This window comes from Perca fluviatilis, chromosome 21 (genome assembly GCF_010015445.1).
Source record: "Perca fluviatilis chromosome 21, GENO_Pfluv_1.0, whole genome shotgun sequence".
Lineage (NCBI taxonomy): Eukaryota > Metazoa > Chordata > Actinopteri > Perciformes > Percidae > Perca > Perca fluviatilis.
Window position 1 is genome coordinate 10019470 of NC_053132.1, and position 14500 is coordinate 10033969.

The 14500-nt window shown below is 39.2% G+C and overlaps 1 protein-coding gene across 1 annotated transcript; it reads right to left on the reverse strand.

Moving 5' to 3' along the window:
- Positions 1–1921: 1921 nt before the first annotated feature.
- LOC120551215 (5-hydroxytryptamine receptor 3A-like) lies at positions 1922–9379 on the reverse strand. Its single transcript, XM_039788465.1, has 12 exons — positions 9265–9379; positions 8939–9016; positions 7857–7910; positions 7112–7281; positions 6599–6643; positions 6352–6461; positions 6054–6223; positions 5725–5885; positions 3164–3374; positions 2938–3045; positions 2699–2784; positions 1922–2264 (listed from the first exon to the last, which is right to left on the reverse strand). The coding sequence occupies exons 1-12, from the start codon at positions 9302–9304 to the stop codon at positions 2025–2027; spliced, it is 1473 nt and encodes a 490-aa protein (XP_039644399.1). The 5' UTR covers positions 9305–9379; the 3' UTR covers positions 1922–2024.
- Positions 9380–14500: the final 5121 nt, after the last annotated feature.

Genomic DNA, 14500 nt, shown 5'->3' on the forward strand with positions numbered 1-14500 from the left:
AATATGCTGCTCTGGTAGATGTTTGCGATTGGTCGTGGTGCGCAAACCTCGCCTCTTTTATGTGAACGCGCGCGCCGCTGGATTGGGAAACCCTGAGTTGACTGAACTAGTTGATAACCAGCGTCGTAGTACAGGTTATGCGGGACCGTGGTTGTTAGGTTAGGTGAAGCCGGATTACTGAAAGAAATCCAGGCCATGTTGATCTTGCTTCGTAGTACAGGCCTCAGATGAAATGAATATTATTCCATCACATGAATGTAAGCTTAATGCAAATGCATTACTCTAACCATAAAAGAAAAGAAACACATTTACACGTCTACAGAAGCACACTTGGTATATAGTATATATGCTTAGTATTCTGGATGAGTAAGCAAAACACTTAAACAGTAGGCATTGATTACATTGCATTTCATTAGAAGATAACTTGATATGGCTCTTTAAACCTGAATACACCTGAATTTTAATATATTCAATTATGTATTTGATGAACATATTAAACAGAAGAAGAGAGATGAGAAAAAAAAAAAAAAAAAAAAAAAAGAGATATGCAAATACTACAAGAACTGTATAATGCAACCAGATTGAGGTCATGGGCTCATACAGAGTATACAGGGCTGGACTGGCCATCTGGCATACCAGGCATTTTCCCAGTGGGCAGACACACTTTTGGGCCAAATCATAGATATAATTTATAGGCTTTATTTTTTTTATTTTTATTTTTTTTGACCGCACCGGCCCATAAAGAACTGACAGCAGCCCATTGGTTAATTTTCTTTATTGGCCTGACCCAATCAAATCCAGGAACCCCCCTTCCCCACTCCCGGCCCTGAGACACGAGCTGTAATAATTATGCTTATGCTGGAAGTTTGGCATCCACGTTAGAATGGACAAACGACCACCAAAGCGCAAGGGAGGTGCAGAGAAATTACGGGAGAAAAAGATTAAGAATCTACAGGCGGATGCCTCAAAATGTGTCAACATTTCTGACATGTTTAGGGCTGTAGTAGCTGCTTCAACATCAGCATTACCTGTTACGGGTGAGGGAAGTAGAGGGCCCAAAATGCAGAGAGAGCAGGCAGGCAGGCAGGCAGGCAGGCAAACGTTGAAGTGGAGGATTTACTAAAAACAAAAAGCGGCAGCACAAAGACTGGAAAACATATAAAAACCAAACTGATGGGAAAAACACAGGCAGGAGCAAACACACGGCACAGGGAGGAAACACAAGGGCATGGCTACAAAACAATCTGACACAAGACAAGGGGAACACAGAGGCTAAATACATGAGGTGATGGGTAAATCAGAAACAGGTGAGACAACAGGTGAAGCACATCAGGGCGGGGCAGGACAATCAACAAAGGCGGGAAACAGAAAGCAAAGCTAGACATGACAAGACAGAGGACCAGACTACCAAAATAAAACAGGAAGCAGGACAAACAGACAAAACATGACATAACCTAACTACAGACACTTGACACAACACTAGGCAACACAAGGGATAACAGAGAATACAGGAATAAACCAAAACACACAAGACACAGAACAGAATACATCAACACAACAGGGAACAGCAATGTAGAGAAAATGCAGACACAGAAAACATACAGAAACCAATAAGGCAACAGAAACGGAACAAAATGCAAAGCAAAACACTGAAACCATAACATTACCTGAAGTAGAGGAAGGAGAGGAGGTTGGCTATACAGAGAAGTAGAAACAACATCATGAAAGGGAAGAAGCCGAGGAGGAGGAGAGTGACCATGACGGGGCCATGGAAGCGAGTGAGGAAAAGATGGAAGAGAGAGTAGTTGACGACATGGTAAGGAGTAGGCAAATTAACAGGGACTCTCAGGAAGGGTGGCTGTGTGTGTGTGTGTGTGTGTGTGTGTGTGTATGTGTGTGTGTGTGTGTGTGTGTGTGTGTGTGTGTGTGTGTGTGTGTGTGTGTGTGTGTGTGTGTGTGTGTGTGTGTGTGTGTGTGTGTTAGATTAGCATACATTGTCTTAATCCAGTTTTTACACTTTGCCACTACTCGTCTGGTGCATAGTTCCATATTAAAAAGATAACAACTAAAAACAGACTGGTCACTGTGACATAGAAAATGAAGAAAACTTTGTTGATTGTTTTAGCCACTCTGGTCCAGTAGCCGGGCTTCCCGTCTTCCTTCCTGCTGTTGAGGAGCAGGAGCAGTGTTTTCTCCACCTCCCTCAGCTCATCTGAGACCTTCTCCAAGGCATTGGACTCATCCGTCAGTTGGCTGCTGTTGCCCTGCAGAAGTGTTTTTTTTTACTTGTAATTAATACGATTATGGACCATATAGGATTGTAAGCTGCTACATTTAACATTTATGTTTTTGTGTCCATTGTAATGAGAATAAAAGGGTTGATTCATCTTAATAACAAACAAACATTTTTTGACTCACTCCTTCTGTTATCTTGTTTGTGCAGATAGTTTTGGGGTTGTTTTTGATATCTATCCCTGAGATTTCTGTCTTTTTCCCAAACATTGTTTTTCAATTTTGTTTATCGTGCTCAATGCATTTAAAAATCTAAACCAAAGAAATTCAACAGCAACAACCCTTGCCCAAAAACATAATCTTTGTCACAGAAGAGCCGAAATGTTTTATACTTTTCGTTGATCTATAAATGTTTGTATTTTTTAATTTGGGTGAACCAACCCTTTAAAGCGCAACCGATCCTAACCTCTCTAGCCACCGACAGCAGTTCAGATGGAGGTTCATCAGCAGACACGTCACAAACACAAGCACAGTGAGTCCATTTCTTCATCTCTGAAAGCATATGTTTGACACAATAAAGACAGTTGTAACATCAACATTATGTATTGTAAGTTGTAATTGTGTCTGTGAGTATTCAAGTAGCACTAGCAAACTGAACAACAATCAGAGATTGAGGTGTGATCCAGAGGTTTGTTAAGTCTTTACCTGCCTCATCGTCTTGGGATGCAGAGTCTTTCTCCATTAGATGCATCACCAAAATTGTCTCCAGGAGGCTTAGCATCATCAAACCAAACATCCCAATGCAGAAGACCGCTAAAGGGAGAAGGCAGCATCATTAATGTAGAAGAATAACCACATTGACTCAGTCCATGTGCTGTTCAAGCTCACATGAAGTACCGTCAAATAAAGGCAAAACTCTGAGCTTCTTTACCTATGAGAGGAACCCTGTCTGACGACGAAGGCAGAATCTCATTGAGAAGAAGCTGCATCACAGTGACAGCAAGCAGCACAGTGACCTTGAAGCCGAGCTTCTCCCCCCCGCTGTCCGAGATCAGGAATGAGGCCAAGTCCAGACAAAAGAAGAACATGATGGGTACCAAGAAGTTGGCGATGTAGAGGATAGACCGCCTCCTCATCTTGATCTAGTAAGGATTAGGTGGTTCAAATACTTTAGTCAAAGGAAACTCTGTGGTGCCCAGGTTGCATCAACAAGGTCTCTGCTCACGTCTGTAGTAGTTGAGGAAGCTTTTAAATGATTTACTTAAAGTGGCAATCATTGACATATACCTGTAAGTTAACAATGTATCAAATGATAACTTTAAACATCACATGTGCTTTGTTGCTGCTGTGCTGTGAGTGTGTTGTCTTTAAGCGTTGCAGGTTCCTGGTTGGGTAGAGCAGGAGGTTATCAAGGAACTAAAGGCAGCTGGCCAGTGGCCACTGTCTCTAGGTCATATAGGACCTGCGGCATCCTGGTAGTTTGCAGGCTCCCTCTCCCCTGGTATCACTTTGTGTTACTTTGGGAGGTTTTGACTTTCTGTATAAATTATTTAGGATTATCTTAGTTTGGAAGAATGTCTTATTTGTTTAATCTCTAATATCTGTTAAACAACCTCCCGTGCCATTCACAAAATCAAAGACAAATCTGGCAAGTTAATTACCTCACAACAGGCGAGGAAGGCCAGATTGTGGGCCGAAACATTGTGTGCCTTATTAAAGTATTTTTCGGAGCATTGAGCTGTTGTGCGGACTTTACCTTCTTTCCACATTTACTTTTTTGTCCTACACCAGCAGCTACTTGGATGCGCATTACATCGTTGAAAACAAACCTAAAAACACCATCCTCACCTGTTTTAATCGTCACAACGCTAACAGCAAGGGGTCAGTCTCGTTTCTATACTTACTTTTACTAGCCCATGTAATCTTATCTGATGCTAACATAAGGAAGGCTTGGGAAGAAGAAATGGGAGCTGAAATTACTGTTGATACTTGGAGTACAATTCTTGCAATGGTATACGAAAGTTCCATAAATGCCAGACATTGGCTTATACAATTCAAGATCATGCACAGACTCCACCTTATTGTGTGATAAGTGCAAACAGGACACAGGTACACTACTCCACCAGCTGTGGCTATACCCTAAGCTCCACACCTTGTAATATTTGACTACATTTCAAAGACTTATGACAAACCAATTACACCAGACCAATTTCTCGCCTTGTTAGGCTTTTCTTTGACTTCCACTCGGGATAATCACATTGTTTAAGTCATCTCACTTTGTACTTTGCTAGTGAAACGCCTCATTTTACAACAATGGAAATCTGAATCCATCCCTCATTCCACCAATGGCTGAGACAACTTGGCAATGTAATCCACATGGAAGGCCTTCTTTATAGGCTTGCCAATCAAGAGAGAGTCTTTTTAAATAAAAAGAACCCACTTCTTGACAAATGGTGGATAACTCAGCAGTCATGAATTGATTTACAAACTTCATGTGCCTGACCAAGTTGTTGTCAAGTTGTAATCCATAGTGTATCGCTACTTTTTCCTGAATCACTGTTGTTGCCATGTTAGTTCCTATTTTGTTCTTTTTTTAACTTCTTTTCTGCCCTTCTCTCTCACGCCCAGTATAACATCCATTAGTTTTGTGTCAGTGTGTGTGTGTGTGTGTGTGTGTCTGTGTCTGTGTCTGTCTGTATGTAAATTTCTGAGTGTATATGTATATGGGTGTATGTATGTATACGTTTGCATATTATGTGTGTTGTGTGTGTGTGTGTGTGTGTGTGTGTGTGTGTGTGTGTGTGTGTGTGTGTGTGTGTGTGTGTGTGTGTGTGTGTGTGTGTGTGTGTGTGTGTGTGTGTGTGTGTATGTGTGTGTGACGGCCGGCCAGCAAGGTTGTTAAGCCTGCAAGCGCTTGTGGAGTTTAACTCCGAAAATGCAGCTAACCACAGGTTCCCGTTAATCTTATGATGGACATGTGTTGTGATATTTAAACAAATAATCCATCAATGGCGAAATAAAAGCCTCTTATTTACGAGAACGGTCTGAGAGACCTCCAGCTTAGAGCGGGTCTCTGAGCAGGACTGTCTGAGCGACGAGCTAGCGGCCCCGGCAGGCGCTAGCTGGCTCTTGCATCACTTTATGGAGCTCCTCAATTCTGAAAACTTTGAAGCAAATTGTCAATTCGGAAACGATTTACGCAAGACTGCCTATATTCGAAATCTAAAGAGTTCATTTCTCGCCTAAAATGTATTCAGAAGTGAATTTAGTGATGAATAAAATGGCGAAAATTGTTAAAATTGTCCTGTTGCTGGTCTGTCTATGTACCGGAAAGCCAATGGTTGAGGCACGTGTGCATCACTTTAAAGTGTCCCCTGGAAACACTTCTGTTGTTGGGCTATTTGCATGTGTTGTCTTATTGTTGCGTGCTGTGGCCTCTCAGGGCCACCGTAAACAGCAGTATTTTGGCAGTAACATTTTCTCAATACTTACAGTGTAAACAATCATGCTTTGGTTGAAGATAAGATCGGTGACAGTTTTGATGTTAACTGTCATGGATATGAACAACCACTCGTACTGGGTCCGCATCAACTGGTGAGTCCACTCTGTGTTTTTGAAAACATCTTCGATGGTTTCAAACATTATTTCGTCATCTGAGGTAGAAAATAAAAATAAAACTTTTTTTCTTATTAGGTCAACATGTATGTGGTGGTGACAAACTGTTCAGTGTGATCAAAGTGATCGCAGCACACATGCATTTAAACACAAAACACACATTTAAGATGAACGTCTAGAACTTTTAAAATTGGTTACAAGCTCACCAGAATACACAGCAGACTTAAAAGAGAGGTTGCAGCTCTGAATGTCAAAGGGAAATTTGTAAACTTGCATCTTGCACGTGCTGACTATCATCAGGTCGTTCCTCAGTGTGATGTAGCCGTTATAGTCAATGGTAAGATAAGGACTCGGAGGGGCCTTGTCCTTCTCTGTCCTGAATAACAAACATTGATGTTTTTTATCTAACGACTTTCTTAACAGTCTGACGCTCTATCACTAATAACCATTGTGAGTGTATGTGGATTTGTGAGTGTGAGAGCATGTACAAAACTTCAAACTTACATCTCTTCAATAGTTAGATCTGGCTTCCACAATAATTCAGTAGGAACAACCACCTGTTCAATTCCACAATAATTAAGTGGACGCCACCTAATGTGTTCATTTCGCCATTTCTACACAGGAAAACATGGAGGGGATCAAGAAGAAAGGAAGACGAAGAGAAAGAATGAAAATAAATAATTTCAGTTTCCACTCTGATGAACAGGTACAAATGATCAGAAAACTGATATCAATCTCAGAGAGAACTCACCATATAAATCCAAACATAAGGAACAAAAGTCTGGTCTCTCTCTCTCTATGAGTAAAGAAAAAACTATGTGTGAAAGTCTTTCCTGCTGCACAATTCAGTGAAAATTGTGGCTGACCATACAGCAAAACTGTCATTAAACACAGCACTATGCCGGTTTTATTATAAAATACAGCCCTCAAACATAAAACTTCATATAACACAGGGACAATGACAAACAACATTTCAGTTAATACATGCCAAATCTAAGCACAAGCTCAAGGTTAAGGAAAACCATTGGCTTCCATTTGTCCAGCAATTGAGTATCAACAATCATCGCACAGCATCGCTAACTGCGATAAGATTTTTTTTTTCAAAAGCTAATCACATGCTCCTGGGCACATGGTCTTGATTTCCACATTATGTCTCTTGTTCAGAGAGTTCAATGAAAAAAAAAATACCCTCATTAGTAAAAGGAAATAACCCTTATCATTAAAAAGAAAATAAAAAAAATGTAAAGCTTAATTTAAAACTTACCACATCTAGGACGCCATAGATCGCCATTTGCAGGTGTACCCGTGTTGTTGTGTTAAAGTCTTTAACAGGTCGAGTGATGGTGTACGTATCGTTGTTTTTGTTCAGATTCAGGTAGTCTAAAACCTTCCGATAACTACAGTTTTCCCTAGAGATTTCCTCAGAGTTCAGATCTATTGGGAGATTTTAAGACACAATCTCAGTCAAAGAGTTTTTTCTTAAAAAATGCTTCAATGCTCTTATTTTTGTCTGGGCATCAGATACACTGTATGTATTCATGGTTACTTATAATTTAGAGAAAAGAAATGAAAAACAATAGGTAAACAATAGGCTCTGTGGGTAGGTATCTACTGTTTCTGAATTTATTATCAAACCTTGGAAAACACCAGCTGACAAATATCTGCAGTAATATCCAGGGATTGTGGTCAGTGAAAGGCTATTATGAGATGGGCGTTGGCAGGACTGCGGGTGTTTATGTCATCAGCCCACTAATGATTTTTAAATTTTTAAATGTCATTTAAAGGTCTCTCTGTTTGAGATCCATCCGGTACACATTGTCCAAATGCATCGTTGACCAGACCACTTTACTGTTTACACCAGAATATCTTTTTGTTTTATTATTACAAACAGAAACTCAATAGTTAAAAACAGACTTAAGTTTCAGGACGTATAACTGTCATAATTAAGGCTAAAAAAAAAATATATATATATATATTCATACATATAATACTGTGTAGTCTGTACATACCTTCATCATCTGCGAAGTTGGGTTTAACCTCTGTGTTATTGTCGGTATCTCCACCTGATAGAAAAGAGTATACAGGTCTGATTCAGTCAAAGCTGTATAAGGGGCGACACTGCAGGTGAAGAGGGAAAATGTTTGGTTACACTTTACTTGAAGGTATCTACATAAGAGTGACATGACACTGTCATGAACGTGTCATAAACATTATAAACAAGTCATAAACGTTTATGACATAAACGACACATTCTTTTAGTAAGTGTCATTTGGTTTTTTTCATGACAAGTTAGGTTTGGTTTAAAACGGGTTAGGTTAGGGTTAGAGTTCACGTGTCATGACACTCGCATGCAGATACCTTCAAGTAAGAGAGAGATATCACCGTTACATTTTAAGTTTAAATTTCCCCACATTAAGACTATATTGTTTGTATTATAAGTGTTTTTCTAATGTTATGTGTGTATATATACAAATGATCTTGTTAAATATGTTAGCTGCTAGTTTGCATACATTTCCAAAACAGAATTCTGAACATTGGATAAAGCCAGGTTCAAAATGATTGTTTGCTGTGGTTAACATATTAGAGTCTAAGGTTTTTACACAGGGAATTTTATCTCTTTTCATCACTTCATAAATCAGAAAATACTAGTCAATTTTCACCACGTTTTTAGGTGTAAAATGTTACATATATTAGGCTACGAATAACATATAAACAAACTCCTCTGCAACGTACTTTAGAAAATAGATAGGAGTGAAAGTGGAAAGTTTGATGTATATGTGTCTGAGAAAAACTAAATTTGGAGAAAACAACCTTTAAAGATATTGTAAAATTCCAGACATTCTACAAGACACTACAGGTGAATAGGGTAAGACATTTTAACAAACAGATATCATAATGAAACTTCCCTAATTGATTACCTAAGACCATTGTTTTTTGTATCAAAAGTTTTCAAAAAATATGTATGTTTAAATATGCAAATGATGCATTAACTATTGCTAACGTGTATTTAAAATGTGATTTGAAATAGGGTCAGTACCAAATTTGCTAAATAAATAATTTCCCCCTGTGAGTGTTTGATTTCTGTACATACTTTCCTCAACGCTGTAATTAGACATCTGTTGAACGTTAGAAGGCTCTGCTTGGTCTAGGAACCTATCGGGACTTCCACCTGACAGAAAAGAGTACACAGCTATTTGGATTCAATATTATTTTCATGCACACATAAAAATGAATTGCAACATATCTTTCCAGGAAGTGTCCCCATTACTCTAAATTATCCACTTACCACACTGTGAATGTTTTTGTAAATATATATTGAAGGTTGTGTTAAACTACAACTCCATTCATCTTAATTGTATTGGGGTGACAACACAAGTTTCACACCTGCATGCATCGTACAGAATTGTTCCAGCTTACCTGTGAGGAGGAGCAGAAAGAGGAAACCTGCAAGCATCATGACTCTAAGAGGTCTGAACAGTTAATGAGCATCCCGGTCCTCTCTGTGCTGCCTGAAAATGATTCTGTCAGTAATAATATCACTGCCTTGAACTAGAAGAGGGACGGGCAAAGTTTATAACCAACCCTTTATTTATTTATTTTTAAATCTCATTATTATAATGATAGAAACATGCCTAATGCAATAAAGCTCACAGGAACTGCCAACACCCTTGACACTTAGTGGGCAGATCAATTTTGCTATAATACCAAAAGCAGTTTAATTCTTACTTCCTGCACTGTTGTTGCTGTTTGGTTTCCCCAGTTGAGTAGTTTAATGGCTGCGCTGCATCTGAATGGACTCTTGTGTCAAGCATTTACATTTATTTACAATCAATGTACAACTAATCTCAGTTGTGATTGAGGGTTACAGCGCCAAGCTTTCCCATCCATTCCAGGGCACAGTTCATTTCTTGCCCTCTTTTTTTTCCACCAAACATCATGTTCCTCACAATCATGTTTTTCATTGGGAGGTGGAAGGAGCTACTGGTTCCCCAATCACAATGTTTGTTTACAATACCTTTGGGGTAGAAAATTCCTGCGTCCCACACATACAATTTATGGGGATGAGCAAACAAGGGTGAGAAACAACTGGATGTACTCTCATCTCATTCATCTATAATGCATTTCTTATGCTTTTATATTGCAGCACTTTCACTCATTAGGTTGAAGATTAATTTACCTGTTAGGCCGCAGACTAAAGAAAATGACACCACCCAAAACTAGCAGTTACTCTTACTGGAAGTAATATGTTGCTGTGTTGGCTTGTGATAGTGTGGTTTTAGCTGCTGGCTAATGTTAGCTTGCTTGCTCACTAGCTAACTGGTCAGCTACCAATACAAATCGAATCAAGACAAACTTAATTATGTTGGGGAAACTGTAGCTTTTTTATTAGAAGGACATGAATGAACGTTACTAAACGTAACGTGAATAAACTTGAATGGGTAAACCTGTCCGTGAACAGATGCATTCTAATCGGCGATGGTGTTTAACAATGAAAACTACAACTCCCATAATTCCACGCAACATTACAATGTCATCAAAAGTCTGTGTTTCCCATCCATTTTTTGGCAATGGTTGCCAATTTTTTCGGCAGGGCCCAAATGCAAATACAGTATTTGGTCATAAACCAAAGTTTTGGACACATCTCAATTTTAGTTTGTACAGATGATTCAAGCAATTTCAAGCCTCAAAAGTGCTAATGTTGTCTATGCAGAAAATGAAAGGGATTTTGAGGCCCGTTATAACTCCCAATTCGCAATTCTATAGAAAATTAATGTCAGTCAGTGGGGGCTCTCAGCTTGCTACTTTGTGTGCTACTTTTGTGTGTTTCTACCCTTACATCCATCATTAGACAATAGTCACTCTGTTATGGTTTTGGTATTTTGTTCTGTGTTTTGTCTTATTGTGGTGGTCTGTTTTTCTGTTTTGTCGTGTCTTGTTTTACTTCCTGTCTTTTGGTTTTCCCGCTCTTGTGATTGCCTGATGTTTTTCACCCCATGTCTTGTGTCAGATCGTTATTTGCTGTTCAGTTTATTCTCGTTTGGCTGTGTTGGTGGTTTGCTTATCGCTGTTCTGTGTTTGCCTGTTCCTGTTTTTGAGTTCCTACCTGCTCCTGTTTTTTTGTATTTTGACTCTTCCACTTTTTGGATTTTGCCATTAAATCTTTGAACACTACACCGCCTGCTGTCTCTGCAATTGGGTCCACGTTCTCTGTAAGACTGTAACACACTCCCTCAGTGGACCTCACAGCAACTTTGAACACAAAGTGAATTTCAGACATGCTGCACTCACCAGTGAACATACAGAGATATAAATGAAAAAAATGGAAATAACATTTACTACCAAGCACGGCAAAATTTGGCAAAGTGAAATTTAATTCTGTGTCCATGTGAAATAGGTGGTCCTCACAAGTGACAAAAAAATACTGGTCACCACAAGTGACAAAACACTGGTCACCACAACTGTCATAACGTGTGTGTGTGTGTGTGTGTGTGTGTGTGTTTCAAATGAAAACATCATGACCAGTGTTGGGAGTAATGCGCTACAAAGTAACTTCTATTACTTTTAGCGGTAACGAGCATGTAACTAAAAAGATTTTTTCATCAAGTAACGCAATTACAATTACTGAAATTTAAATGAGTTTGTTACTTGCATTACTCTCTTTTGTGAAAAATGAACGCGTGCAGACAAGAAGACAGATAGGCCTACTTTAGCTGCTTTTGATCTAACGTCACAGGACCTTATGGTGGCGCAATGATACACCAATCGAGCATTAAACCACAGCATGGCCAATAGTGCGGATAAAATGAGCTTTCTCTCCTGGAAGTATGGGCATTGTAAAATGATAACGAAGGAGGCAGTTTATCATTTAGTCTTCTTTACTCTGAACTCCCAATGCAAGTAACAAGTGAGCAGTGACACACGTTTTGGGTGCTACCGTATATATCACAGTATATGCGCAGGCATATTCTAACTATCGTATTCAATTCAATTCAATTTTATTTATAGTATCAAATCATAACAAGAGTTATCTCGAGACACTTTACAGATAGAGTAGGTCTAAATGCACAATTAGAATCTGTCTGCTAGTTCTGCACTTAAAACAATATAAGCAGTATAGAGTATAACACATAAATACAGTGGACCAGCCTCCTCTGATATATAACTGTGTAGATGTGGTTTGTCTGTGTATAGGCTCTGAACTTTGACAGATTAACAGACTCAAAAAGCCCAAATATTCATCACAGAGATTACTTTGTCGGCAGGCATAACACAGACACAAAAAAGAGAAAAACAGGCAAAATGTTAAGACAGGCATGATTTGCAGGCAGGCAGATTTAGTCAAAACAAAATGTTAGCAATGCTACGAGGACAATGAAGATCATGAGTGCAGGCAGTTGTGAGGTGACTGGCAAAGTAGGAACACAATGGACACCTGGTGGGCAGAAGTTGAAGGGCAGGGTCTGAAATGGCGGCAGATGTGAGAATCAAACAAGATTTCATAACTGTGAATAAGAACTGACAAAAAGCTTTGTAATAAAAATGTCTTCATTTATAGATAAAATGAAAAACAATCACACTATGTCTAAATGATGTTGCCTCTAACACAGGCCACAGTGCAAGCTTTGGCTAAGGTGAGGAAAATGACATTGGCAGAAGCAGTAAGAGAGGTTGAACAGGGCCAGATGGAGGAAAGGTGAGAGAACAACAATTATGTTGAAGGAGAAGGATTTGAAGAGTAAATTAAACCATTGGCAAATCTTTGAAGATATTTTGATTGTTTTCCAAAAGGTAAAAATAACTGTTTCTACTTTTCTTTTGAAGTGAGAAGGAAGACCTGCTCATGGAGATAAGAAATGACATGGAGAGTGGGACTTATACGTTGAATGTCAACTAGCAACAGCAGACCTGCTATAAAAGCATTACTAATCTGAAAAATGTATTTAAGACTCGTTAGCCTCTCTGGAATAATTCTTGTCCAGTTTTGACAAGTGGTTGGCGGTTTTGGATCTGGACCTGGTCCAATGTGGTCTATGTGTAAAAAAAACAGTATAATCTCCCTTTATTGCATTTTCACAAATAGAATGAAGCTTTCACAAATCTCAAACTGTGTTTTTAAGACTCCTTAGACTTTCTGGGATAATTTAGTCCAGGTTTGACAAGTCTAGGTATTGCGGTTTTGGATCTGGACCTGGTCCAATGTGGTCTATGTATAAAAAAAACAGTATAATCTCCCTTTATTGCATTTTCACAAATAGAATGAAGCTTTCACAAATCTCAAACTGTGTTTTTAAGACTCCTTAGGCTCTCTGGGATAATTTAGTCCAGGTTTGACAAGTCTAGGTATTGCAGTTTTGGATCTAGACCTGGTCCGATGTGGTCTACATATGCAAAAAACAGTATAATCTCCCTTTATTGCATTTTCACAAATAGAATAAAGCATTCACAAATCTCAAACTGTGTTTTTAAGACTCCTTAGGCTCTCTGGGATAATTTAGTCCAGGTTTGACAAGTCTAGGTATTGCGGTTTTGGATCTGGACCTGGTCCAATGTGATCTATGTGTAAAAAAAACAGTATAATCTCCCTTTATTGCATTTTCACAAATAGAATGAAGCTTTCACAAATCTCAAACTGTGTTTTTAAGACTCCTTAGGCTCTCTGGGATAATTTAGTCCAGGTTTGACAAGTCTAGGTATTGCGGTTTTGGATCTGGACCTGGTCCAATGTGGTCTACACATGAAAAAAAACGGTGAAACCTACTTTTATTGTGTTCTCATAAAGACAATAAAGCTTTCACAAATCTAAAAGTGTGTTTTAGAGATAATTAATAATTTATCGTAATGACTAACACTCATTCAATACAGTAATAGGTTAAAAAAAACGGAGGATCAGCAATGTAAATCGTGTTTCCCTGCTGAATCGGACAGTTTTAAGTTTCCCTTAAATTTCCCCTTAACTGCCGAATCGGAAGCTGCGAATCGGATTAATAATAAAGATAATGGAACAGTGACTACAATGGTAGTTGTTGTAGTTCATGTCATAGCAGGGCACTTCAGGGCGTTACGGGATGTAACGTGGCGCCGCAGAGCATGGGTGGATGCAGCGGACGCAGCAGGACGCAGCAGGACGCAGCAGGACATTGCAGGGAATCGCAGAGCATAGCTCTGCGAAAAAGAAACATAAGGACTCCGGGGAATAAACTCCCCAGAGCTACGTTAGTAACAAGCATTTCTGGGGCAAGGATGCACACAAAATGAAACAAATGAAAACAGAGATGAGAGAGCAGCTCAGTGTGTCATAGGAAGGAAGGAACTTCCCCGGCAGTCTAGAATTATATTAGCATAACTAAGAGAGGCAGGTTAGGTTAGAGAGAGGTATATGACAGACATTACTTTTCCCTCGTCAAAATGAAAGTGAAAATGGTGAGTTGTCAATTATGTGCAGGTGTAAAGAACCTATCCACATCTAAAAGTAGCAATTCAAATTTTATGAAGCACCTGTTGAAGCAACACACTTCAACAAAGCTAGTAGTGAAAGACCCCAGCCCTACGGATGCTGAAGGCACCACTCCATGCAAACAACCAAAGCTAGATTTTACACGGACTGCAGTGCAGCTGATAAGCCAGGCAGAACTGAATAAATTGATTGCTAGGT

Bases quoted from the DNA above. Each gene is read 5' to 3' on its own strand.
- LOC120551215 (XM_039788465.1), bottom strand. From the start codon at position 9,304: ATGATGCTTGCAGGTTTCCTCTTTCTGCTCCTCCTCACAG. The intron at 7,282-7,856 runs GTATGTACAGAC...ATCTCCCAATAG, and splicing joins CAACTTCGCAGATGATGAAG to ATCTGAACTCTGAGGAAATC. The intron at 6,462-6,598 runs GTGAGTTCTCTC...TTTCCTGTGTAG, and splicing joins CTTATGTTTGGATTTATATG to AAATGGCGAAATGAACACAT.